General features: G+C 46.1%; 1 protein-coding gene across 1 annotated transcript in view; it reads left to right on the top strand.

Annotated features, from left to right (window-relative positions):
* Window positions 1-10,611: 10,611 nt before the first annotated feature.
* PGM1 (phosphoglucomutase 1) overlaps window positions 10,612-22,733 on the top strand; it is a 14,491-nt gene continuing 2,369 nt past the window's right edge. The window contains exons 1-8 of the mRNA XM_026853805.1: window positions 10,612-10,869; window positions 14,434-14,596; window positions 14,887-15,033; window positions 16,202-16,327; window positions 17,305-17,495; window positions 17,920-18,074; window positions 18,671-18,786; window positions 21,955-22,090. Coding sequence (XP_026709606.1) covers window positions 10,612-10,869; window positions 14,434-14,596; window positions 14,887-15,033; window positions 16,202-16,327; window positions 17,305-17,495; window positions 17,920-18,074; window positions 18,671-18,786; window positions 21,955-22,090 — 1,292 coding nt within the window. The remainder of the gene's footprint in view (window positions 10,870-14,433; window positions 14,597-14,886; window positions 15,034-16,201; window positions 16,328-17,304; window positions 17,496-17,919; window positions 18,075-18,670; window positions 18,787-21,954; window positions 22,091-22,733) is intronic.

The raw sequence follows: 22,733 nt of genomic DNA, 5'->3' as shown, positions 1-22,733 counted from the left end.
GGGGGGAGCGGAGCGGGGCGGGGTGCGAGCTGCCAGCGGGAAATCGCGGGCGCCTTGCGTGTCCGCGGAGTGGAAGTAAATGGGTGAACGACACGTCAGCGCGGGGACAACATTTCACGCAGGAAAAGTCACCTGGTAGACTTAGAATCACAGAACGGTTCGGGGTGGAAGGGACCTTAAAGCCCATCTCGTCCCAGCCCCTGCCAGGGACCTTCCACTAGCCCGGGTGGTTCAGAGCCCCGTCCAGCCTGGCCTGATACATCCAGGAGCAATCTGCAGGTGCAGAGGTGGGGAAGTGAGTGGAGCTTTCCTGTCAGTGCTTTTTCTCTCTTTGGGTCATTAGTTGGGTTTTTTGCAGCGAACAGCACAAACCAGTGGGAGGTCGTGCAGGGGGTGAGGTGGGTTGGGTGGGGAGTGACATTCCCTCCCGGGACGCTGGACTGCGCCTCGCTGCTGGAAGCTTCATCCCTCTTGATTCATCCTGGCCTTCTCACTTGGTCAGCCCAGGAGGAACCCAGCAGGGAGTGTGGTGGTGGTAGGGACAGCTGCACGGAAGCTCAGTTTGGAAGGGGAGACTTTTCACTACATTTGGGCTTTTCCAAAAGAAAATCGTCCCCTTCTCCTGGGACACCTGACTCCTCCTTGTCAGCAGCAAGCTTTCTTCCTCATAGACCCAACAAGGAGGATGGCTTGAGGATGCTTGGTGGTTAAAGTTGGACATTAGGGTAGAACCTTCGAGGTACCTATTTCATCTTCCCAGTGGCAATCAGATGCCACAAGACCTTTAAATGTCTGGCTTCTTTAGAAAAAAATAAAATTAATTAGAGATTGCTGCTACCTTATAGCATAAAGAAGCAAATAACGGTCTAAGCCACGTAGAAATTTGTCTTTCGTGGGGGAGTTTTTTGAGGTGGTTCCAACTTTCAGTCCATGTCCCAGCATCCCTTAGCAGCAGCTGCCTTGCTGTGTGCACCTGTGTAAGGAAGGGATAGTGCAGCCTTCCCTGATGAGAAAAGCAGCAGACACTGGTTTGTTTATTTGTTCTAAGAAGGGGTTGGAGTTGTAATGTACAGTGTTCATGCCTGACTGCATGCACAGGCAGCACCTTGGATCCCTATGAGTAAGCATGCTAGAAGATTTGTTCCCTGGGATAAAGCCTGGGTTTGTGCAGGTTTTTGGATGTGCACTCAGGGCCTGGTGGGATGTGGCAGCCTTCCAGGCACCGAGGAATTTGCCGTCATCTGCACCTCAGCTTGATCCCAGAAGTAAACAAGGGCCTGAAGGTAGAACCATGCTGGAATCTGATTAGGTGTTTGCTTGGGAGAGGGTTGAGGGCCAGTCGCTGCTCGAATCCTCCCCCCAGTCGTGCAGACACTCATGTATGGCAGCATTACAGTGCTGAGCTTTCTGCCAGAGTTGCAGAAGCAGATCCCAAGGGGTGCATTTGCCAATGGCCATTTGCCTTGTAGTATTTTGTCCGTGTGAATTCAGAGTGCTAGGACAGAATTGGCTCTAAAGTTGGAAAAACGTTCTGGAAAGGCAAGAAAGAAAACGGGAGGTAGGGGAAGAAAACAGGTGAAAAATTATGTGGGATAAGAGCCAAGACACTTATATGAAGTGAGAAGTTTTACTTATAAAAGCTTTTCATTCTGAATTGTTAATTTATAAAACAAGATACTGGCCATGGCCTGAGACAAAATGCTAGACTATTTCAAGCAAAAATTTGGCAATACTGGAGCATTGCCAGCCATCCACTGACGCAGGTTCTCTATACCTTTGTTGTAGCAGAACAGAGGTAGTGGTATAGGCTTGCCAGAGTGCTGTAATGCCATGGAATTACCCCATTTTTTCCTTGCAGAGATTCAAAAAGGATTGGCGGGTCAAAAGCACTGCAAAATCATAGATCTAAGTAAAAAAAAAAAAAAAAAAAAAAAGAAGGAAAAAGATCACCCAAAGGAGCATTGAAGAGAAGAGCAAAATGTTCCCCAAATTCTTTAATAAGTGAACAGCAGGTAAAGCCGGGGTAAGTAACCAGAAGGAGGTACAGTGAAGTGATCTACAGAATACAGAGCCATTGAAAACTTGATACACAACTGCTGGCTAAGTGAGGGGCCCTGGCCTGGATAAGGCAGTGCAAGTGTTGCATTGCCAAACTCAAGAATGGCAAAACTGTCAGGTCCCAAGAAATGGGTTGACTAAAAATAGAAAGTTTCTTTAGCAAATGCAAAACGTGAGTTTTTAATAAATTTCTGCGTACTTCCTTTCCTATTTTGGAATGGTTAGGGGATGCTTGCTCTCTGCAATTACAGATTCCCTGATAGTTATCACAGTGTAGTTGAGTAAGAGCCCATGGAAATCTTCTCTTTCAGTTCCCTGATAGTTACCACGGTGTAGTTGAGTAAGAGCCCATGAAAATCCTGTTTCTTAACAATAAATGTGAAGCAACTGGAAGTTGCCTACCCTTCAACCCTTCTGTTAACCGGTAAGCATGTGTACTGCAGAATAGGGAACACATGGTAAATTGTTCTGGGGACAGTGTTTTTTTTCTGAGTGCTGGGGCTCTCAGAGGGTCTCCTGATTCCAGCAGCCAGTTCTCAGAGAATGACTGTAATTTCATGCTGAGAAATCCTGAGTAATACACAGAAAACTCCAGAGGTGGCTGCACTGCCCTGTCGGGACATCTGAACTGACAGTGCTGTTTTGTCTGTAGAGAAGTGATTATTACAGTGCCTGTGAGGGACTGGTATATAGTTACAGCATGAATGTGGTAAACTGAAAACAAGAAGTAAGAGTGAAGATGTAATGAAGATTACAGGCTACAGCCTTTTCTGACATAGCTCTCCTGATTGCCTGACTGACAAAGTATGTTATACCAGGCTGTGTTCTCTCATCTGAAGTCAGGCAGCCACCTGTGCCAAAGCAGGCGCTGGAAAACTGTATTTATGGCCCCAGGGATTAAGAGGTTATTGGATTAATACTTTAAAATCGTGAGGTTTTAAGATCTGGTTGAATGGTCCTCTTGATCCCCAGGAGAAATCTGAGGACCACAGTTGGATGGTTAGTTTTACAAGGTAAGAGGAACGGATGCTGAATTGAGTTTTAGTTCTGTCTCCATCTGGAATGGTTAATATATAACTAAGTATTTATATTTGACTAGTCAACAACCTAATTTGTAGTTGTGCGATTAAGGAATGCTTATCCTGTTTATAAGTTTGCATTTATATAAGTCAACTAAAATAGAGGTGGTTGTTTTTGCCCTTCTCAGTTGGCATCTAGTGTAGCCTGCCTGCTTTGTTTTGGTCTGTTGTGGCAGGTTTCCTTCATGTTTTTCCCCACATAGTGAGTCTGAGTCTTTAATTACATGAATAAAAGCTCCTGTTGGAGCATCACCTGTCAGAGTAGAATTGTGGCTGTACAATAGTTTTATGTCAAAAGCATGGAAAAATTACAGACTTGAAGAGATAAATCTAGATCTGATTGTATAGCTAGCACCAGATCGATACACTAACACTGTCACCTGCTATTCAACAAATCTACTGTGCCCCCGGTTCCTTCTTAAATAAACAGATTTCAAAGTGCTGCAAAGTAGCTGCGTTAAAGCAAATTGCTTGAAGGCGTTTTGAATGCCAGGCAGTGCTTTGCATGTTAAGTACTAGCCCGGTTTTGTTTTACTGCTGCAGGACAAACGGTGCTTTTATTAGAAATACTGCTCTCTACCCTAGAAAGTTTGGTTTCCTGGCTTGGCTGCTATTAACCTTTCTTCCTACTCAATTATCCCAGGGAAACCAAGTGTTTAAACTCTGTTGCATTGCTCAGCAGCTCTTTGTTTGCCACTGCTCTGCTTTCGTAGCTCTGCTCCCTTTTTGTGTGCTGTTCTGCCATCCAGACCAGTTCCCTTTCTGACGGTGCTGAGCCCGTAACAAGCAGTATGGTGTGGTGTGGGCTTGGGGAGCCACGTTCTGGTCCTGGCTAGAGTGTGTCCACGTTCCCAGCCACAGCATCCCAATTGTGGAAGGGACAGAGTGGGACCAGCACATCTGTGATCTGCTTTGGGCCTACTGATGGGAGGTGTTTGTTAACTGCTCACCCCTATTTCAGCCTCACTTGTTTTTCTTACCTAGTTTTTAAGAAACCTGTCACCGACGTCTCTTCTTCTTGATCGTGTCTCTGCACAGCACTGTGCAGTCAGCCTTAGCCTTGTTGGTTTGCAGATCATCCATTCAGCAGTCAGCATCCTTATCCTGAAGAATAGTCCTCAGTCCTCAGTCAGATCTTCTCTTAAAGTAAAAAAACCTCCTGGTGTTAAAAACCTCAAACTAAAGTGATGATAAAGTTCTTCCAAAAAGCAATGCCCACATACCAGAGTTAGATGCAGTGGTGCTAGATCCTACAGCCCATTAAGAAAAACCTCAATTTCCAGTCTTTCTTACATCACTGTTTTATTCAGAAGCAGAAGGGGAAATTGGGATCTGATATCTGAAGTAAGGAAATAGATACAAGCTATGCCATGAGCATCCCCACGCAGATATATCCTGGCTTCAGATTATGGTGGGTTTTAGAAGATAACCATGCATGCAGCAGCTCTTACAGCTCAGAGACTGCTTTTACACTAGCTTAGCTTCCTTTTGCCTGTAAAGTTAATTGGCTTATTTTGGTTTATAATTGAAGGTTATAAAGGCAGTAGTCAGGTTGTCCAGTTTCAGTGCCTTTTTGGAATTTTAAACTCTACAGTAATGAAACTCCAGTTCAAAGGAAGATCTAAGGTACTTTGCAGTTAATCTCTGCAAATCCAGCAGACGGAGTTGAAATTAATACTAACAAGGGTTTAACTGCGATCTCCTGGAGCAATGACTCTGTATAACCAGAAACCTCAGCTCTGGCTGTGCTGGTAGGGCAGTGGGACGGAGTCTCATGCCTTCTTGTTGTCAAGGCAAAGTTTGGGATAGGTGAGCTGGACTGAATAGGTGCTACTTTTATGTATTTATGCCATGTCTGGGCTGCACCAAGATCAAGAAATGCACTGTGGTGGGTCCTTGCCACCCTGTTGTGATTCTCTCTGACCTAGCCAATATATTGGTTAATGTTACAGCTGTTGAACTGGAACATACCTTAGAAATAAACAGAAATAACATAGGATATCAGTAAGAAGTGCAGAAACGGATTCATAGGCAGAAGTAATAAAATATGAATGTGATATGTATATTTATAATCACGGTACAAGTTGTATTAAGCAGCACATTTGGTGAGCAGACCACAAAAGCTGTTGGCCTGTTATCCAGAAAAACAAACGTTATTCCTAGATTTGTAAATAAGGTGATTGCAAGTGAAATCCGGGAAATAAAGTCTCTCATCTGGGGTACCACCCCTCAGAGGGGTGCGGTCTGCTTTGGGGGGGACTCCGACAGGAATGAGCTAAGGCTGGGCAGATGGGGCCAGTGAGGAAGGAATGAATGTAGCCTAGAGGTGGGGAGGATGCTGGCAGTCTGCGAATGTCTGCAATGATGCTGCAGGCAGAGAGCTAACAAATTGTTCTCTGGTCTGCTGGGGAAATGGAAAGAATTAAAAATTCGACAGAGGAGGTTTAGGTTAGACATTAGAAAGCACTTTGGAAGCTTAAGGCTAATGAAAGGAGCGTGTTGCCTGGGGAGGTCACTAAATCTCTGCCTGGGAAAGCCTGTAATGAGAATGGTTTGGGTAGGGTTGGCTACAGCCTTTCCAGCCCTCTTTCCTGCTACTGTACTTCAGCTGCTTTTTACCCCTGGGCCTACAGGCGAAGCTTCTCTAGCACATCCTAGTAAGTCTGTGAGAAAACGTTCATGTATGTCTCCCCCTCTCCCCTTCTATCCATGCTGTTCCCTGCTACGTATAGAAGTCTCGCTGTCATGTGTACGTACTGTGGGTTACTGACTTGCTACAGACAGCAGCTTGGCTCTGTGCACCTGAAACCAGAGCTTCTGTCCCTGACCCTGCAAGGTCTAACCAGGTATGTCTCTGCTCCTCACACCAGCATCTGGCCGAGCCAGCCAGTACCCTCCCTCCGCTCCACAACATTGTCTGCATTTTGTAATTTTGGGTTCAGGTGCTGGTTTCTAAGATGATCCAGGGACAGGGGCTATCTCTCAGCAGGCTGGGGCCAGAAATCCCAGAGCATTCCTGGGTCTGCTCGAGGTAAACCAGCTGGAATCCCTCTCCTGTTCCCCAGTGCAGGGGCAGGACAGCAAACACCAGGGCAGGCCAAGGTAATATGCAGATTTGGGTGTGCTTTGAAGAGCCGACCTTTGAACAGAAAGTTTCTCAATCTTGGTTGCTGGTGTGTACTTCTGGCAGAGAGGATCAACCCTGCAGGTGGTGGTTTCATCCCCAGCCCTGCCTCTGCCACCCATCTTGCTCGTCTCTTTAATTTTAACCAGAGTGCAGTGTAGGTACAGAACAGTGTCTCTTAATTCTGGAGTGACTCATATATCCGTGGCTGCATGTAAGCGTGCTCATGCTGTGGAGATGGTGCCACATATTTTGCCTTTCTGGAATCTCTACTTCAAAACCTGGGTTTTTAATTAATTCTTATGGACACAAAGGGTTTTGCAGTTGGAACAGCATTCCTTGTATGACTAATAAGCTTGCAGTTGGTCTATTTATTTTACTTCGGCTCCATTTGTCTTGGCATTGCCAAATGTCACACACACAGCAGTGGCTGCCTGGACCAGAGTTGTACTCGGGCAGAAAGTGTGTGGCTTTGGCAGCTGAACAGCAGGGTTGTTCAGGGCTCCTGGCACCCTCTTACGGTGAGTGTGCAGGCAGCAGTGCAGGGACTAGAACTTTTCTGTGGGCAGGAGTTAGGGAAATGTGATTTCTGTCTTATGGGAAGTCACAAAATAAGTGTGAAATACCTGATTTGACTCTGTTCCCTGGGATTTCATGCTGTGTACCTTTTTTCTGTGTACCACAGAAAAAAAGCATAAGGACATAACGCCCATCACCCTAGGGTTGCTGTCAGAAAAATTTCCTGAGAAGCAGGGAAAAGTTTGCATCTAAACACAACTCCACAGTAGGGTGTGTTGATTTTATCCACCCGCTGAATGGGGAGAGAGAAGAGTGAGAGAGAGGAATGGGAAGAAGCTGAAAGGAGAGGAGAAGGGCTACTCACAGAGCAGGGGGCATCCTGCAGTTTGGAGAAGCCTGAGCCAAGGGTGGTTGCAGAGGATGAAAAGTGAAAATTACTGTTCAGTCTGGGTTTTGCACAGTGGGTTCCCCATCTCCCAGCTATTTTGCTTGCCTGAATGTCAAAATACAAGATTGTGGCTTGGAGGAAGGTTGTGCTGAGGGTGGGTTAGTGTTGGAGCGGGAGGTTGGGAGAGCCCAGCTGCCTGCTCCCAGGCTTGGGGAAGGCTCCAGACAGCCACGGCCCGAGTGGGTGGGATGAAGGAAGATGCCAGAGCTCACGTAACAGGAGAGGGGAAGGGGCAGGGAGCAACAATATTGTGCTCTGCAATGTTTTAGTGAAGTTTAAGTCCTTTGAAAATGTCTTTTTACCATTAACCAGATTCAACAATTCGTAGTTTTAACTCTGTTCTGGTATGTCTGAAGTGCAAGATAGTAAAAAGGGACCTGTTACTGAGGTACTGCCCTGGCACATTGGCTGTTTGGAGGGGGAAATACTCTCACCAGCCTCTGACTGCCATGAGGAATGAGAGACCTAGGAAATATGACCACAAGGAAAAGTTAAGGAAATTGGAGTTGTTTACTGTAGCAAAGAGAGAGCACTCAGAGTCTGTATGCTAAAGTATATGCTGAAGGATTTTTTTAATGTGTGAGAAGTTGTCAGGAGGAGGATTATGATCAACTTGTTTTCTGTGTGTCAGCTCAGGACTTAAACCACAGCAAGGAAGATGTACAGCAGATTGTAGGAAAATCCTTCTAACTGCCAAGGCTAATTATGCACTGGCATGTCTTACCTGGAGAAAAAGATTTCGAGAAAAAGATTTCAAGAAAAAGTTATAGCAGCTTTCTGGAGGATGCCCTAGGTGTATTTGATCCTGCACCAGTGCTGGGGAGGGAGCAAGATGACCTGCTGAATTCCTTTCCAGCCTGTAAGTGATCTGTAATGATCACAGGCATCCAAGCAAAGCCTCCCAGATCACAGATCAAATGATCTTTCCCCAGTCTCTGCTCCAGTCCTTAAGGTGGAAAGGATCCACCTTTGTCGAGCTTTTTTTCACCTCTGAATCTCTGGCAACTGTGTGATCACCGAGCCCTGTACGAAGTCCTGGCTGGCCTATTACTGATGATTTAGTTTATCCCAAATAGTGATGCCCATGTTGCAGGCAAGCCCTGGGAGCAGGTGAGCACCCCAAAGCTGGCGTTGATGGATTGTTCTTGTCTCTTTGCTTTACATGCACTAGCTCATCGCTGAATTTTGTATTTCCTTTGATAGAGTGTGTTTCACATTACGTACATAAGCACGGCACTAATGACCAGCACCTTCCTCCCCAGCTTCATTTGGTTTGATTCCTCTGTCCAGTACACGTGCACTTAATTACACGGACAAATTCCTAACCCTGCATAGGCCTTTTCCCTGCCAGTAAGTCCACGTGCATCCCCTCCGTGCAGCCTCTGGAGCTGGTAGGTGGCCCGTGCCCTCCTCCTGTTACTTCACGCTGCGGCATTTTGCAGGGCAGTAAGTTTATCTCGCTGGGAATAAGAAGAGAAGGAGCTTGCTTAGGCCTTTTCCTGCCAGGGGACTGGCTGGTGTGAGGCTCCTCATGGTTCATTTTGGGAGCTGGGTTTTGTTTTCTGTGCCACTAGAGGGAAGCCTGTGCCTTTGCATGAAAATAAAAGGCGTCTCTCAGCTGCAGGGTGCTGAAATAGCATGGGTGTATAAATACAAACCGATTGTTAACTAGCTTTGTATCCCGGGCAGTCTCACTGTTCATGTAAAATACGTGTTGTCCTAGTTCTGCAGTACACGTGCCTCTGTGTGGTTTGGTGGGGGAAAAAGAGAGGAATTAAGGAATCAAATTGCTCCTGGGGCTCTGGAGGGATCAGGCAGTGCCCCGCAACGGCCCAGCTTTTGTCTAAGCCAGCACTTGGCCCTTTGGCAGGCTTGGGTTTGGTGGCTGTGCGGGGCAGCAGCCTTCGGGGTTCCCACAGATGGCTCGGAGAGCTTTGCTGTCTGAGGGCAAACCTGAATTAAATTCCCCTTGGGAATTCAGGTCCCTCCCTAGGGAAGCTCGTCTGGCTCCTCGGCTCCCCTGGGGGACCCGGTTGATGCATTCACAGGTCAGGTAGAGCCTTTCTCTCCAGAGGTGTTTTTCTGCCTTCAGCCACGAGGTTTCCCCTCAGTCTCATACAAATTACGCAGCTCGATTTTAACCTACTGATGCATATAACAGGATCTCTTTACCCCTTGGAAGAAACTGTGTCAATTATTGGAGCAATGACAGAATCAGCACCTCAGGAAACAGTCCCATGAGTGCCTTCATAAATTGTCACAATTCAGCTGTGTACACATCTCCTTTTCCCACCTGCTTTTTAATAATGGGACAGACTGAGTCATTACAAAGTGTATGTTCTTTAATTGCTCCAGTAATACCTATAAAGTGTTTCCAGCAGCTCGGACAGAGGACTCTGAGTGTTATTGAAGAGGTTTGGAGGAAACTGATGTTTAGGAAGATGATGCTTCAGGAAAGTTTCTTGGTATCCGAGTCTCTTCTGTATGTGTTTAAGCTGCTGCAAAGTTAAGATTCAGATTAATTCAGATGCAGTTTTCCAAAACATTTTAATAACTCTGGGTGCATATACTGCCCTTGGTGAGGCTTGTGTGGGTATTCAGTTGAAACTGTTGCTCTCGTGGCTTTTGAGCTACTCTGGGTTTTTCTTAGTGAAACAAAGTTTGACCCGCTGTTCATCATGGATAACGTCCCTGTGCTTGAGAGGGAGCCCATGGAGAAGTCAGGTTGTCAGAGCAGGAGTCGTGTGAGCAAACTGTAGGTAACAGATCTGTTGCCTTCCATTTTAAGAGTGACCTTTAACTCACCAGACTTTGCAAAATAACTCTAGCAGAGTGCTGCCATGCCCGCTGGAGGCTTTACCTCCCGGGGACCCACGGCCTTGGGGAGCGACGTGACGGCGGGCCCGGGCCAGCGGCCTGGCTCTGCCGTGCAGATCTGCTTGGCTGGCGAAAACGCCGGGCTCTGTCCCGGGCAGCACGTCGGTGCATCCGAGCAGGGGGCCGAGCTGCTCCCCCCGTCGCTCCGGGGAGTTGGATCCGCTGATGGTGCCGGGCTGCCGTGGGTCACAGCGCAGAATGGCAAGGAGCTCTGCCTCTGGAAAACAGAAGATGATGAAGAAGACAAAAATTCCCTTTTCGCAGCCGTTTCAGTGAGGGACGGCAGCATGGAATTGTGTATTCTCCGTGACATTGATCCTCCACAACAAGTGCAAGAAAACGTCTTCAGTTACAGAAACCACATTCAGCTCAAGGTTCAAGGAGCTATTTTTGGGTGCTCAGCAGCTTCACTGAACTTCTAATAGGTGGGCCATTCCTGGTGTCAAGACTGATTTTTGTATTTTGGTATAGTTTCCTTTTTAAATGCATTTGTATGAAAAAAGAACATGGAAGACGCTCCTCTGCCTCTGTTGACCATGCCAACAGCTCCTTACAACGATCAGAAACCAGGAACCAGTGGATTACGGAAGAAGACCTTTTATTTTGAATCCAAGATGAACTATTTGCAGAATTTTATCCAGAGTATATTTTTTTCCATAGACTTAAGAGATCGACAAGGATCTTCTATGGTAGTTGGAGGCGATGGGAGATACCTTAATAAGTCTGCAGTGGAACTGATAGTCCAAATGGCTGCTGCCAATGGGGTTGGTAAATGTTAAATGACTACATTCCTATAGTCGTGTAGCTGATAAATGCAGAAAACATAATAAGTCACTACGAGATTTAATTTCCCCAAAGACTATACTCAACTGCTAATAGTTAACTTTTTAATGGAAAATCAGTTTGGTAGTACAAAAATTATTGTTTTTTCATTTTTAAGTGATGCAGTTGAAGTATGTGGGAATACACCTGCAGCAAAGAAAATAAATACTGTGGGGTTTTTGTGTGTTCTCGTTTTGTGTTTTGGCATGCCGCAAGCTCTCGGCACCTGTGGATGCCATAGCGTCTCCATCAGATCATAAAACCTTGATATTGTTAAGAAGTGAGGAATTGTTGGAGCCATGGCTCGCTGTTCAGTGGCAGCTCGGCAGAAGCTCCTTCTGCACGGGTCTGAGCTGCTCAGCAAATGAAAAGGCAAAACACAGGCTTGTGTTTCGTGGTTTTTTTTTTTTTTTTCTCAACAGGTGTAAGTTGTAGCTGTTTGATAAATACTCTGGGAGCCTTTGAAAACTGAAAAAAGATAAGGGTTAGCAAGTGAGTGGCAGCCTTTACAGTGGTCTCTGATAGTGGTGGAAGTCTGTGTTTCAGAAGCAGAACAGAAAGCTTTGCAGTAGAGCATGGTTCGTGCACTGCAAGACTCTTGGGCACTGAAGTTTTCCTTTTGCTTTTTAAGAAGAAGTGACTGCTGTCTGACCTGGGTGTCTTAGTGCAGAGCAAAACTTTATGCTGAGAGACCTGGCTCTTAGGAATTTGTTTGATGGAAAAACTTAGCTGATCACAACAGGGTAGTTTGTAATGAATGGATGAATAGGAGGAGATATTTTTTTTTAAATTATAAATTTAATAAATCTACATATTTTCCGTTTTGGAGGAGAAAAAAAAATCCTTTGGCATTGCAATTTAATGTATTCCTCTTAAGGCAGTGTATGGAATGAGCAGCAGAGCTGGAAAATGTGCACAATTTTCCTGCTGCTTGGACTGCTTGACACTAGGACAGATTTTCTGCTTGTAGAGGCTGATCTTCACCAGCTGAGACTTTTCTCATGCATTTCTTTCCAGTGGTGTGGCCCATGTCTGGCTAAAATCTGTTTTGCTGCTGGTTTTGATATTTTTCATTGATTGTTTTTATACAGTCAGGCTAGTACTGCGACTAGTTGTGCTCATCTTGCTCTATAAGGGATGGGTTCAAGGATGTTTTCAAATATAAACAAACCACAAGAAGGGGATGTGTATTGTGTTTTGAGTATGCAAAAAATCTCTTTGTTGGTGTGTGGCAGAGACAGGTACTGTTACCTCTACAAATGTGGGATCAGCAAGGTTTCCAAATGGTGCCAAGCATACTTGCTACATTGGTGGCATCACATTGTGTGTTTTAATGATGATTATTTAGGTTAAAGGAAATGACCAGAGTGGTTTATCTACTTAACCTGACTTGTATAAATACAACTGGCTGTGTTTAGAGACTAACTGTGGCACGGTGTATAGGATTGGTGCATCTTGTGATACATCCCTTTTACAGAAAGGGGACTGGAGGGCTGTGCTGATGACGTGATGGAGCTGTAAACACCAGCTTCCTTGGCCTGGAAAACATATTTTTGGTGTGAAAGCATCAGCCTGCATCACTGGGGGTGGGTGTGTGCTCAGGAGGTCTCTTTGATTGCCCGTGTGCATCTTAATGGTGCTTTCAGTAAAACCAGGGTTTGCTTGGATTGTTTCATAGTGCTGCAAGCCAAAATCGCTGCACGAAGTGGGTCTGTTTGTGAACAGCTCTGTTCTGAGCATTCTGTGAAAGGTATTTCTGTATCCTTACATCCTTCAATTTTTCTCATAAGAAATGCCAGAGAATTAAAAAAAGATTGTGTCAGTTGCTCCACACGCTGCTACACCGAGTGACTTTTTCCAGTGGTTACCACAAAGGATTTAGCATTGGATGGGTGGGGAATGACAGCTGAAAACCTCTGAAAGTCAAGGAGGACCCCCAAATCAGAGGGCAGCTTGTGTGAAGGCACGTTTTTCTTCTTTGCCCTCCTTGCTGCAGGAACAGCAGTGCACGTGCAAAAGCCACAGTTCAGTGTGTGTGGAGGATGGTTTGGGCAAGGACAAACGGATTTGATGTGTTCACCCAGCTCTCCTGCAGCTGCTGTGTGGTTTGGGAGGGAAACTGCCTTGTTTGGCCAGTCCATCACAGCATCCCTTGAGTTGCACTCGGGGTCTGGCAGAGCACTGATGCAGAGGGGTGTTGTGACTGAAGGTGGCCCTGGAAGGGAAGCTGAGAAACAAAAGATGACGTTTTAGGGAGGGTTTTCCTGGAGACTGCATTAATTCTTGGTGAAACTAAAGGAGTGAGACTCGGAGGCTGGAATAAAACATGAGACAAAGTGTGCTGGCTTGGGCTGAGAATGGGGGGAAAAAAGCAAAACCCGTGTAGATTGGGCTACTTCAAATTAAATGTATGCTGTAATCAAGCAGTGCAATCAGCCTGGCAGATGGGAACTGTGAGGGCTGGAATACTGGCTGCTATGGCCAGCTGAAAAGAAAGTCACTCACTTTGGGTTTCTAAACTGCTGTTTCACATTTCTGCTCGTCGTTTGCTAGAGGCGCAGTTCTTTTAGCGGCACCTCGCTTGCCCAGCTGGTCTCTGACAGCTGTAACGTGTGATAACTGATCGGCAGCAAAGCTGGGGCTTAGCACCAGGCAGTGCCACGGGAGAGGAATCGCAGTCATCCAGTGCCCTTGGCTTAGCACCGGACCCGGCCCTTCAGTCTGGGAACGCTGCCTTGCGTTTTCTGGTTTATCTCGTGTTTGAATGAAATTCTTCCTCTTTTCTCCACCGTATACAGGGTCTAATCTTCTTGGCTGATAGAGAGTAGTCTGGTATTTTTTAAAATCTCTGTCACCTCATTTGAGGGCTGTGCTAAGGAGCGTGTTCTTCCAGAAAAATATTCATCTTCCATTTTATTACACGAACTCCAGCAACCGGATCCTGATTACTTTGTATTGCTTAGCACATTGCTCCGGATTTAACCTTGGTGATGTTACTAAATTTATGGGAAGGAGGTGTGTTATACCTGCTGCGAGGAAGAGAATCCCATGGGAGTAGTGACGATGATCGATTTTTTTTTTGTTTGTTTGTTTTGTTTTATTTTGTTTTGGCTTCTCAGTCCCATTGTCATTTGAAAGCAAAGTTCAAGACCGTAACCAAAGGGGTTTGGGGTTTTTTTTTTTTTTTTTGTTGCTTAGATGCCTCTGGAAAGCTCAGCTCTTCAGTGCAAGCTGCCATTTCCAGTTGAGCTGCAGCATTCATAAAGGAAAATGCTAAAAAGGCACAACAGAGTGGGGTCAGATGCTGACCTTCACTGCATGCTGCGGAGAGCTTCAGCAGCCTCCCAGGAACAGGCTGTTTGTTTGCAGAGAAGCAGCGCCTCTGCCATCAGCACAGCTCCGGGGGGCTCTGGTTTACCTGTCACCAGCATTTGAGCTTTTGGGCAGTTTTGCTGCTTTTCAGATTTGGGACTCAAAATAGTTTGTTTTGCTCTTTAATTTTCCAGATTGGCCGCTTGGTCATCGGGCAGAACGGCATTCTCTCCACCCCAGCAGTGTCCTGCATCATCAGGAAAATCAAAGCCATCGGTGGCATCATTCTGACAGCCAGCCACAACCCCGGTGGGCCCAATGGGGATTTTGGCATCAAATTCAACATTGCCAATGGAGGTAAGGTTGCTTGGTTCGGGTTGATTTGCTTTGTTGTTTGGCTGTTTCTTGTGTTGACCCCAAGGAACCTAATTTACCTGTCTTAATATCACCGAAATCCAGTGCCCTGAGCAGTGGGTTTCCCTAAACAGAGCAAGTGATTGATCTGCTCCCCTCATACCCTGATATTTCTCTCCAAGGGAGGTATTTCCAGCCCCGGGTCTTTTGCTGTACTTCTGAAGTGCACCTCTCTTGCGGTCTGATTTTTTTTTTTTTTTAATGTCTTCCCCCTTGACTGTTTTGTCTTGCAGGTCCTGCTCCTGAAGGTATCACAGACAAAATTTTCCAAATCAGCAAGAAAATTGAAGAGTATGCAATCTGCCCGGATCTCCAGGTGGACCTGAGCACCATTGGGAAACAGCAGTTTGACTTGGAGAACAAATTCAAGCCATTTACAGGTAAACGTCTGTTCTTCCTCTTGGAAAGTTTCCTTTCAGGTGGGGTTGTTGTGGACGTGCTGTGAATGGGCAAGGACATTTGGTGTTTCAGAAGGACAGACAGAGCCATTCTGACCTCTCCTTCTCATCTCTTGGATAAGACAAGCAAGGACATTGCTTCTGGTCACGCCCCTGGCATCCTGTGTTGGTTTTTTTGGGTTTTTTTCCTGCATCTTACTTCGTGTAGATACTTTAATTATATCCTTGTTTCTGTCCTATAAAAGGTTGTACTTCGGTAGGTAAGTCTGATCCATCAGACCTCACTAAAATCAGAGACTGTTTTGTCTGTAAGGTTACCATTGACGTGTACTTGTGAAACAGACAACTCTGCAGTTAAAGTGCATTTTTCTGGTTAAAAATTACAGTGTTTAATCTTTGTAACTGATTTTTTTTCCCCCATAGTTTCACGTATAAAAGCTCTCCCTGTGAGTGGGAAAGCCATTACATTTCACACATGACTTCTGTCAATTAGCAGTGAAATATAAAAATACATTTAAAAAAGGCTTTTGAAAAACACTTACTGCAGGTATTTTTTACCATCTCCTGGTGATCTGTGCTTGTAATTAAAAAAACCCACAATTAAATCAAAAGATTTTAAAAGTTGGTATTTCTCTCGGTCCCCACTTCTGTATAGTGCGATTTTTATCTTAATGGGGTTTTCATGGCTCTACCTTTCTGTGGCTTGTTAGTTGCAAAGGTGCAACTCTTTCAAACTATGAGGTGCACAGTTCTCTTTGACTTTGGTGGAAATTGGAGATCTGATTTTTATTTTTTTTTTTCCCTTTTCCTTTAATGCCACTCTGCAGGTAAAGTGGAATGGGACTGAGCCCCCCTGAAAGAAGTCCAGGGAGCTGTAGCCAGGAACAGTGTTTGTCTTCAGGATTTTGTTGGTCCATTTGATCTGTAACCCAATTAGCAATGACAGCTTGTAATTAAATTCTTAATATAGGACCATTATTATTGTCTTTATGAAATGATTCTGTGGGATGTTTAAAGGCTTTATGCTGAGCCCTGGCCCTTTGCACTGAGGACTGTCAGCACCCTGCCACATGTAGGAAAATTGTGTTTCTATAAAGATTTCAGACTCTTGAGAATTGTCTCTTACTTGCTTTTTATTTTTTTTTCCTAGTGGAAATTGTGGATTCGGTAGAAGCTTATGCGAATATGCTGAGGAACATCTTTGATTTTAGTGCATTAAAGGAACTGCTTTCAGGGAAGAACCACCTCAAGATTCGCATAGATGCTATGCACGGAGGTACGGGTGGGCTTGGGTGTGCCTGGCACTGGGTTTCCCCGGGGCTTTGCCACTTCTCAGAGAGAAAACTTTCTTCTGGTATTTATATCCGTCGTTTGTAAATTTAGTTTCTTGAGTTTAGCAACGTGCATTTTTCTTTTGGCAGGCAAACTTGGTTACAGCTTTACGTTGTTTTCTTTTGTCAGATGTTTGGACTTGGGAAATGTTGAGGGTTTGGGGCGGGGGGATGCTGTATGGCTCACCCATGTCAGTCCCCACCTGAGAGGCAGAGGACGATGCTGTGATCCGAGCTGCCCTGGCAGACTTGGCATCAGTTGCTGTCTCATGGAGGCCACAGCGGTTAGCCAGAGGTCTGCCCATGGGTATTTGAGTACAAAAATGGGACTATTGGAGGGTTTTATATCATTTAGTCTACATGCCACGCTTGTGAGTCTCCGTAGACATTTTCAGGAGCTCCCTAGCTTTCTTGTTTCCCTTGTCTCCAGGCCATTCCCATTCCTATGCTCACTTATTTTTATTGTCTACATTTCTAGCTTTTGAGAGCAGTAAATCTTTTTGTACAGCTGGATGCCTGTGAATCCCACATATGTTTTGTTCTGTTGTATGGGCTGTTGTACTAATGCCTCGGTGAACTCTGGGCATAAGCCCTTCACAGGAGGGTCCTGGCTCGCACACTGAGCCCCTGGCATTGGCTCATCCTCACTTTTAAACCCATGAGTGGTCTCGTTTATTTATCAGGACAGCCCTTCAGCTGAAAAGCTTGCTTTGACAAGAGCTTGTGTGCCTAGATGAGTTGGGCTTAAGCACACCTGTGTGCTGCTTGGGGCTTTTGATGTGGATGTTTCTGTTTTAGTACCTTAAACTATATAAACTGACCCAAAGTGAGCAGACTGGAGGCCTGGGTGGTTACGTGGCTGGCGCAGAGCTGCCTGAGGGCAGAAGCTGAATCCTTTCCTCTTCCTGTGTTGCTGTGATAGTTGTGGGCCCTTATGTAAAAAAGATCCTGTGTGAGGAGCTCGGAGCCCCAGCAAATTCAGCTGTGAACTGCACCCCGCTAGAAGACTTTGGTGGCCACCATCCCGACCCCAACTTAACCTACGCTGCCGACCTGGTCCAGACCATGAAGACAGGAGAGTATGACTTCGGAGCTGCCTTTGATGGAGACGGGGTAAAGGGGCTGTTCCGTATTCACCTTTTTGCCCTTTAGTCAGCTGTGGGGGACTGACTGCTCAGCTGCTTTCAAGCGGAGGACAAAGGCAAAGACCTTTCTGCTCCCTCTCTCCCTTCTGTAATTGCAAATAGAAGTGAACCACTTGCTGCAGTTTGCCACCATGGCAATAGTTGGCTACTGTTTGAATAATGAAGTCCAAACTGTATTTAAATAGCTTTAAAGGCTGTGAAAAATCAGCAGGAAGGTGAAATACTATACAGGTGCTGCTATTTAACTTCTTCAAAACTCTGTATTTATTTCAGCGCAGTCAGAAATCTCTCCGAGTTGTTGGGTTTATAGGCTGCGCCTGCCAAGTAGAACAAATTTGCAGCCTTTTTGTGCTAAGCAGGGATGAGAGCTGTTTCTCTCTTGTCTTCACCAGGATCGCAACATGATTCTTGGGAAACACGGCTTCTTTGTGAACCCCTCCGACTCTGTCGCCGTCATCGCTGCCAATATTTTCAGTATCCCTTATTTCCAGCAGACGGGAGTGCGTGGCTTTGCCCGGAGCATGCCCACCAGTGGGGCTCTCGATAGGTACCATCTGCCTCTGTGCGCGGTGGGAGAGGGGAGGGGAGCCCTGCCGAGGAGAGGGACTGTCCCTTTTTTGTGGTTTACCCCCCGTCTGTGGTGGGGAGCGAGCGCGTGCTCTGCCTGAAGGGTGAAGCCGTGCCAGGGCTGCCTGCCAGTGGGGTCAGGGAAGTTGAATGAATTAAACCCTGGTCGGGGCCATGGCAGAGCTGGGCTGTGCTCTTGGCTCTTTCTCTTCTCTACAGATAAGCCCAACCAATGGTCCTCCCCACCTTTTTTTTTTAATTTTAAAGTTGATAGTGTTAGTTTCTTTGTTAAATGCTTTGAAATCTACAACTTAAAATTGCTTTAGAAGAGCTGTGTGTTTGTATTTATTCTTCGATTGCGCATCTCACCCATTTCCTGAACGTTATATGGGGATAAAATAGAAAATTGCTTTACAAATAATTGTTTATTGTAAAAAACCAAAGCAGTGGCACGACCTGCCTTCAGTGTTACCCCAAAAGAGATGCTTGGTAGCAACTGAAGCTCCTGCTGCAGTATTTCACACGGGAGCACTAAGAGTCCAGCTGTGATGTGACTTAGCCTTCTTACCTTTGAAGGGTGGCCCACGCTACAAAGATTGCTTTGTATGAAACTCCAACTGGCTGGAAGTTCTTTGGAAACTTGATGGATGCAAACAAACTGTCTCTGTGTGGAGAGGAAAGCTTTGGTACTGGTAAGTCAGCGTTCCTGATTTCACCAGTGATGGTATTATTACTCCTCTTGGTTCTTTATTGTGCTGGGTCGCTTGGGATTTGTCTTTTATGTGAAATCGTTAATGCTTCTTAAATAATAAAAAGCTTGCAAGAATCACTGGTGGAAACAAACACAATGCTAAAAGTTTTGTGAGGCAAGAGCTAGTTCTTTCAGTTATTTAGGAAGGCATATGTAGATACGCAGGAAGTTTAGGGGCCTCTTTACTAGCCCGGTCATTGAATCTATGGGGATTAAGTGCAGTGTTAAATGTATTTTTCAACTCTTGGTGGCCAGGAAAACTTTCTAAATGTTTTCATTTCTGGAAAGAAATATGGTTTGGAGCATGCAGTTTTATTAGGGAAGGTTTCAGGTCACTATTAAATCTCTGAGCTTAATAGGGCCCTCATTTTCCTCTTCTAAAAACAAGGTATGATTTATAAAGTTTAAATTAACACTTGCCTTTGAACAGTCTAAGCAAGTTATTAGGTTACTGAGAAACAAAGTGAACATCTTAAGGAATTTACTAGGGGTGTGCACGTGACACAAAACTATTATTTGTGAAGGGAAGTTAAAGTGAGCAGATCTCATCCGCGTTGGAGCGGTGTGCTCACAGCGCGCAGCGTTCCCGAGAGGCCTCGGCAGTTTCTGACTTTTCCCGAGGCATCTCCCGCGGGGTTTTAACGTCCTGACTGTGGAAATGGGACCTTCCCAGCTGTGCAGGAGGTCAGCACCTAAATCATGCACAAAGGCTTGCGTTTCACCTGGTCTGAGTTCTCCCCGAGTTCTTGTTTTTCCCATTTTCTAAAGACCTCTGAAGACGGGGGCAGCTGGTGGGATATGCAAGGCAGAGGGTCTGGAGGGAATTTCAGTTGGATGATTGCAGGTTCAAACCTCGTGTGTTTTCATCCCCCACCCCATATTTCAGAAAAACATTTTAGCCTGTGCGTGGGTGTCTCGGGGCAGGGATGGCCTTAAGTCCCCAAATGCCTGAACTCAAGTGCTTTGTGGAACTGGAGTGCACAACTTGACATGAAAGGAGAACCCCAGCTTTGCCGTGGCTGAGGAAGTGGCATCAGGGACTCTGGTTGAAAGCAGTTTGCTCTGGAGCTGAAGCAGTCTTCCGTGACAATATTTTTGCAACCAGATGCTATTCTGATACATGGGATCTGGCCTCATGTTGGAAGGAAAGGGAAATTTCAGAAAATGTATATCTGTAAAGAAATCTTGAAGTAAATCATGATTAAAGAAAGATTTTGGAGTTTTGCCCTGAATGATTTCAGCATGCGTTAAGTTTATGTTCTGGACTTTGGCTAATGAGAAGGTACTGGCATTTTGGTAAATAAATAAAAAACAAAAACGCAGCAAATGATTCATGGAGCTGCTGATAGGAGATGGTCTCTAATGAGCAGCTCTCTAAAATTGTTTCCATCTTTTACTGTACGAGCAATGAGTTCATAGTTTCTCTCCATCCCCCAATAGGTAAGTGACTCTACATTACAAATGAAAGCTTCTGATTCCATTTGCAGTGGGGGCTGAGAGACAGGTTGGGGATTGTGGCCACGCAGCATCACATCTGAGTGGCCAGGGACTGAGGCAGTTTGCGGCGGGATGGGGGAACAGATTAAGAAAAGGCTCAGGAGTGTTGGACACCCCCCACCCTGCAAAGGGGGTTTGTCCATCTGGTGTATAGGCTTTAAGGAATGAAAAGGGGAGAGGAAGGTTGTTTGATGGCAAGTTAATGAGGAGTTGTTTGGAGCTGGACAGAATGTGAGTGCTGAAGGGGAGAGAGGTGAGGGAGCAGCCAAATAGACCCAGTAAAAATTGAAACAAACTGTGACCCAGTGGGACTGGAGTCCAGGAGCAATTAGAGTAATGCGACATGACAGAATTCCTGCTTGCTTTCCTGGGTATTTTATTCCAGCAATAAGTTGATACATCACATGGGACTTCTGTTTATTTAGCATTCCTCTCCATCACCTCTGTACAGCTCTCCCTGCTGTAAAGGACCGTGAGGATAATTTATCGCTGCGTCCACAATAGTGGGATTTGTGCAAAGCGCCCCGTAACCCAAGCCCCAGCCTCTTTCCCCAGATGATTGCCCACTCTGGCAATTCTTGAGAGGGTAGAACGGCAGCTCGGGAGTGCTCTCTGCATTAGCAGGCGTACCCTGGCTTCTTGGGATTTCATTAATACCTGGTTGGAGGCTTTCCAGAGCTCAGAGGATAAAACTCAGAAGCTGTGCGTCTGTGGGGCACAGCGAGCCAGAAGCCTGGAGCCTGGCTTGGATGTATTCTGGGCTGCCATTTGATCTCTCGTTTAATTTAGGCGCTCAGGGTGCTGTCTAAGCTGCACCACCCTCTCGGGTTTCCCCAGGGCCTGGGTGCTGAGCAGCCCTCGCCCCGGCGCTGGCAGCCCCGCTCCGGGGGCAGGGCTGGGCTGGGCTCTGACAGCCGCCTCCTCTCCCTGCGACTCTTGCTTTGGAGGGATCCTCTTCGAGCCAAACCAGGGTCTTGTACAGCCTTTCGGGGCCTGGTGTGGGGCAGGGGCAGCAGGCAGAGCCGCTCTCGGGGTTTTGGTGCGTGAGCGAAGTCCCTCCTTGTGCTGTTCTTCGCCACCCAACGAGCTGCTCTTCTCTCCAATGTGGTGTAATTGCGGAGTCGTTCGGGTTTGGCGTCCTCAGCGAGGGCTGACATTTTTCTTGGTGCTCAGCCAGAATATGTGCTGATCAGAGCATGCTGATTTGGCAGGCGGTACGTGACAGCTGCTTGAGGAGGTTGATGTTAGTCCTTCCTGAGCTGTTCCTTTGCATTTGCCTTTTTTAATTTTTTTTTTAATTTTTTAATGACCTTTTTGCTGTGCATCCCCCCATTAACTTCCTTGGGAACAGAATTAAGGATCTGTGAACAATGAGCGTGTGTGTGTGTGTGTGTGTTAAAAGGAGCCGAATGTTTTATTTGGGCTATAGCTAAAAGCAGATGATATCTTGAACAGTTTTAACAATACAGCAGGGTTTGAGCTCGTGCAATGCCTTCCATTTGTGAGCTTGCATGGCTGCCAGTTGGATGGAGGAGAGGAGACAAGGTAGGGCCTAGCACGGACTCTGGTGTGAAAGAGGTGGGAGACGTGTTTGTGCTGTGGCTCTCTGCAGGCTCTGACCACATCCGGGAGAAGGACGGGCTGTGGGCTGTCCTGGCCTGGCTGTCCATCCTCGCCACCCGCAAGCAGAGCGTGGAGGACATCATGAAGGATCACTGGCAGAAATACGGCAGGAACTTCTTCACCAGGTGGGGAAGGTGCTCCCGGCACCTCACGCTCACCTCTGTGTTCGTCCCTCCGAGCTCAGAGCCCCAAGCACTGGTGGCACCGGCCTGTGCTACCGCAGCGCTGCTCTGTCCCACTGCGGGAACTTAAACCTCCCCCAGCAGTTGGCTGCAGCAGGCAACATCTCTGGGTTAAACTAAACAGCTATTCACCTTGACCTTTTACAGTGTCCAGTTTAGGATTTGTTATTCTCAACATAAATCTAGTATCAGAGTCTGCAAAAGCTATACATTTTATATGTGCAAGGTACCTTTTTTCTTTTGTCTGCCATTGGAACATTATGTTTCTTGAGACCACAAATCACAAGTTAATTTGTAGTATCTTCAGTGATGGCAGTGTCTTACTGAGCCATTATTTACCTGGCTGAGTTTCTGACCAGTCCCAAAATACTCCAAATTAAACCGCATGAAAGATGAAAAGGGGAGTGAGAACAAACCTGCCCGTAAGCAGAGGTGGGAACACCGGCTGGAATGAAAGCATCAGGTAGAAATCTTTAAGCTTGGAAGACCTACATGAAAATTCCATCTCAAATTGCCAAATGAAAGAATGTGCCATTTCCCTTTTTTTTTTTTTTTCCCCCCCTTTTTTTTTTTTTTTTTTTTTTTT

Source organism: Athene cunicularia, assembly GCF_003259725.1.
Source record: "Athene cunicularia isolate RWA chromosome 8 unlocalized genomic scaffold, athCun1 chr8_part1, whole genome shotgun sequence".
NCBI lineage: Eukaryota > Metazoa > Chordata > Aves > Strigiformes > Strigidae > Athene > Athene cunicularia.
This window is presented reverse-complemented; position numbering and strand designations above follow the sequence as displayed.